We start from the raw sequence: 3,441 nt of genomic DNA on the forward strand, positions 1-3,441 counted from the left end.
AGCACACAGCATCCCAAGACTAAGGCTCCTCCTGTTCCCGCCTGGACGGGACGTAAATGCCCCTCAGAACCCTCCGCACCCAGAGACAGCCCCAGGACCCGCGCCCACCCCCTTCATTCCTTTTCCCATAAACTCACTCTCCCGCATTCCCCCACCTCCGAGGGCCCTCACACTGCGTGCCTGTACCCCTCAGCTTCTCCGGGCGCACTGGTCTCTGCTGGGGCTCTGCAGAAGCCAGGACTCCAGGCACGGCCAAGTGCCTCTTCTCCCCTTTTCCAGGACATACCCTGCACTGATGAACTTGTTTTCTGTCTTTTGCCACAGGAGTCTGTCCCAACCACGAATGTATGGGGGTCAGGAAAACCCTAATTTCTGCCCTTTGCCACTTAGAAGAAACTGGAGGTCGAGCAGGTGGCAGGAAGTTTCGTAGGGACACAGCCCAGCCTGCCTGGAGGGGCCCCCACACCCAGCTCCCCAGGGCTCTGAGACCTGCTTCCCAAACGACACTGGCAGGGCCCCAGCCTCACCCCAGCCTGGCCACAGGGACAGGACGGGCCAGCACAGACTGCCCACTCACTCATCCACTCACACAGTCCTGCAGAGGGAGGGCTGGGCAGGTGGGGCCCAGGTGGGGGCCAAGGTGGGGAACTGGGACCCCGGGCAGTGAGCAGTGAGCGGTGAGCAGTGAGCAGTGAGCAGAGTGGGGCTGAGCGCCTGGAGCTGTAGAGCTGGGGTTGCTACATTTTATATAAACAGCTACATATTATGTAAAAAGTGGTAACAAAATAGCAAAAGGCCTTGTGCAAAACCATCAGACAAGAGTGTAGCCTGTGCCTGCGTGGTGTGGTCCAAGTGTGTGAATGTGCCCGTGTGTGCGCACATGTGAGTGCAAGTGTGCATGTGTAAATACCCAGGATGGAGGGCAAGCCCCAAATCTCCCACGGGGATGGGGCTGAGGCAGGGGGGGCATCCGCCGCTCCTACGGGAACACAATGAACATGGACACAGCAGAGCTGCTGCCAGGGGCTGTTCCTCAGGTTTGGGTGGTGAGGCAGGAGGCTGGGGAGGACAAGGGCAGAGATGGTGAGGTCCCTGGCCCCCACTCACAGAGGCCTCGGGGCAGGACAAGGGCCCAGGCTACAGGTGTGGTGGGTGGGGCCTGGCCCAATTACTGTAGGCAGGGCCTGGGCTCCCTCTCCACCCAGCTCCTTCCCTGCCCCCAGGCCCGCCCCCTGCAACTCCGAGCCTCCAGCCAGGCTGAATCCCCGAATCAGCAGGTCTCTTCTTTCTGCAAATGCCTTTGGCCTGGCCCCAAGCTCCCCCTCGCACTCCCCAAGACCAAGTACCCATCAGCTCCTCCAGGCCAGGACCACCCCGTCTCCCAGACCCACACTGTTCCGTGACCCACACAGAACATACCTCGGCCTGTGCCTCAGGAGGCCCCCACTCCCTGCACACACACAGCCCTCCTTGGCCTTACCTCATAGATGAGGAAGACTTTGGCACCCACATAAATGCCCATGCGCGTCACAGCTCGGACAGCAGCGTTCATGCCTGTGGAGATCAGGGCAAACCTGTCAGTCTCACGCTGAGATGCAAGGCCCTGGACGCCCTCCCCATCTCAGAGGACAGGGGGTGGGGAGGCCCCGGACGCCCTCCCCATCTCAGAGGACAGGGGGTGGGGAGGCCCCGGATGCCCTCCCCATCTCAGAGGACAGGGGGTGGGGAGGTCCCGGACGCCCTCCCCATCTCAGAGGGTGGGTGGTGGGGGAAGGCCCTGGTTGCCCTCCCCATCTCAAGAGGGCAAGGGGTGGGGGAGGCCTAGATGCGCTCCCCATCGAAGAGGGTGGGGATTGGGGGGAGGCCCTGGAGGCCATCCCCATCTCAGAGGGCAGGGGGTGGGGAGGCCTGGACACCCTCCCCATCTCAGAAGGCGCCAGGCTAGGAAACCTGAGGACCAGCCCTGGGCCCCCGGGTGGAGGCTCGGGCGAACCCAGCAGGCTCTAGGCTTCAGCTTCCGAGCACCTGGAGTATGGTGCCCAGAGATAAACTGGGTACATCCCGTGCAGGGCGTGGCAACCAGGCGTGTGTGGCTGTCCCGAACACACCCCACCGCCCCAACCTCTGCCACGGAGCCCCCACACTCACAGGCCACGGGGTCAGGCCTTGACCACAGAGCAGGATAAAAAGTGGGCAGGTGGAAAAGAGGCCAGCACCTCCCACACCAGCACATTCAGACTGCAGCACAGGGATGGAGGGGCCCAGGGAGCACCTCTGGACACTGAGGAAGGCACTTGCTGGAATGGGCATGGGCTCCTTCCTTTGCAATGAGATGGGGGAATAAGAACAGAGGCCCTCCGACCTTAGCTACCCTGGGGACAGCACTGCCCTGCCCCAGGGCCTCAGGCACCCTCACCCCCTAGCCTGGACATGACGCTGGTGCCACCAGGCTCTGAGGTCACCTCCTCTTTCCTGTACCCTTGCCCTGGGCTCCCGGGACTGCAGTGAAATTCCCCATCCTGGCGGGGGCCTTGGCAAAGCCAGTTTCCCGGACAGGGACATTGACGGGGGAGGTGGCATACAGGAAACACTGGTGCTAATGTACCCCACACCTTCTTCCTGAGAGCTCCCAACTCAAAAGATATCCATAACTTCATACAAAAGGGGCAGCCAAGACCACCTGATCTTCAGAGACGAAGAACCCCAAGCCAGCGGCCGGGGTCCCCCCACTGAGTGGGGTCTGGGGCCGGGTCACAGGCCTGAGCGTGCCCTTTCCCCTGGGACCAGCCCTGCTCTTCCTGCCTCCCTCCCAGCACCCATACCACGCCATCTATCCCTAAGCCATGCGGGTCCTCTGTCCCCAAGCCTCGTGCCCGTCAAAAGCCCCTGGCCTTCCCCCCTGCACTCGCAGAGGTGGTGGTGCTGACTTGCTGGAGGCTCCTGCCCAAGCCTCGGCAGCTCCCTTGAACATGGAGACCCCACGAGAGGACCCTCGACCTCTACCCTGGTTACAAACGCTTCTCATCCGCTCTCCAGCTTGACCTGGGGCTCAGCAGGAGGGAGCAGGTGTGAGGTGAGGCCCCACGCCTTGAGAAACCCCAGGGATTGGCACACTGTGCAGGGTTCCCATGTAGCAGCCAGAATATCTGCCACCATCCCCACACTACAGGGATCCAACAAGGTCCCAGAGGGAGGGTGAGGGACCTTCCAGAGCCCAGCAGGTGGCAGCAGTGGCAGGACGCACCCAGACCCATCCTCAGGTTCAGCAGGTGGCCCTCTCCCCACTCTCCCCACCCAGCAGCCAGGGGATCCCGACGGGGCAGGGGCTGGAGCCAACCCCAGCAGCCGTCCAGGAGGAAGCGGCACAGACATCCGAACGGGCAGAACACAGAGCCTGCAGGGAGCTGGAGCTGCCCACACTGGCAGCTTCTCCGCTTGAGC

General features: G+C 62.6%; 1 protein-coding gene across 1 annotated transcript in view; it reads right to left on the reverse strand.

Moving 5' to 3' along the window:
* The window catches only part of PFKL (phosphofructokinase, liver), a 34,222-nt gene extending 31,065 nt beyond the window's left edge, over nucleotides 1–3,157 (reverse strand). Inside the window, exons 1-2 of the mRNA XM_012002516.1 lie at nucleotides 2,928–3,157; nucleotides 1,481–1,554 (exon numbers count right to left, since the gene is read on the reverse strand). Of these exons, the coding sequence (XP_011857906.1) occupies nucleotides 1,481–1,552 (72 nt within the window). The 5' untranslated portion in view covers nucleotides 1,553–1,554; nucleotides 2,928–3,157. The remainder of the gene's footprint in view (nucleotides 1–1,480; nucleotides 1,555–2,927) is intronic.
* Nucleotides 3,158–3,441: the final 284 nt, after the last annotated feature.

The sequence above is a fragment of the Mandrillus leucophaeus genome, unplaced genomic scaffold (genome assembly GCF_000951045.1).
Source record: "Mandrillus leucophaeus isolate KB7577 unplaced genomic scaffold, Mleu.le_1.0 Scaffold69, whole genome shotgun sequence".
NCBI lineage: Eukaryota > Metazoa > Chordata > Mammalia > Primates > Cercopithecidae > Mandrillus > Mandrillus leucophaeus.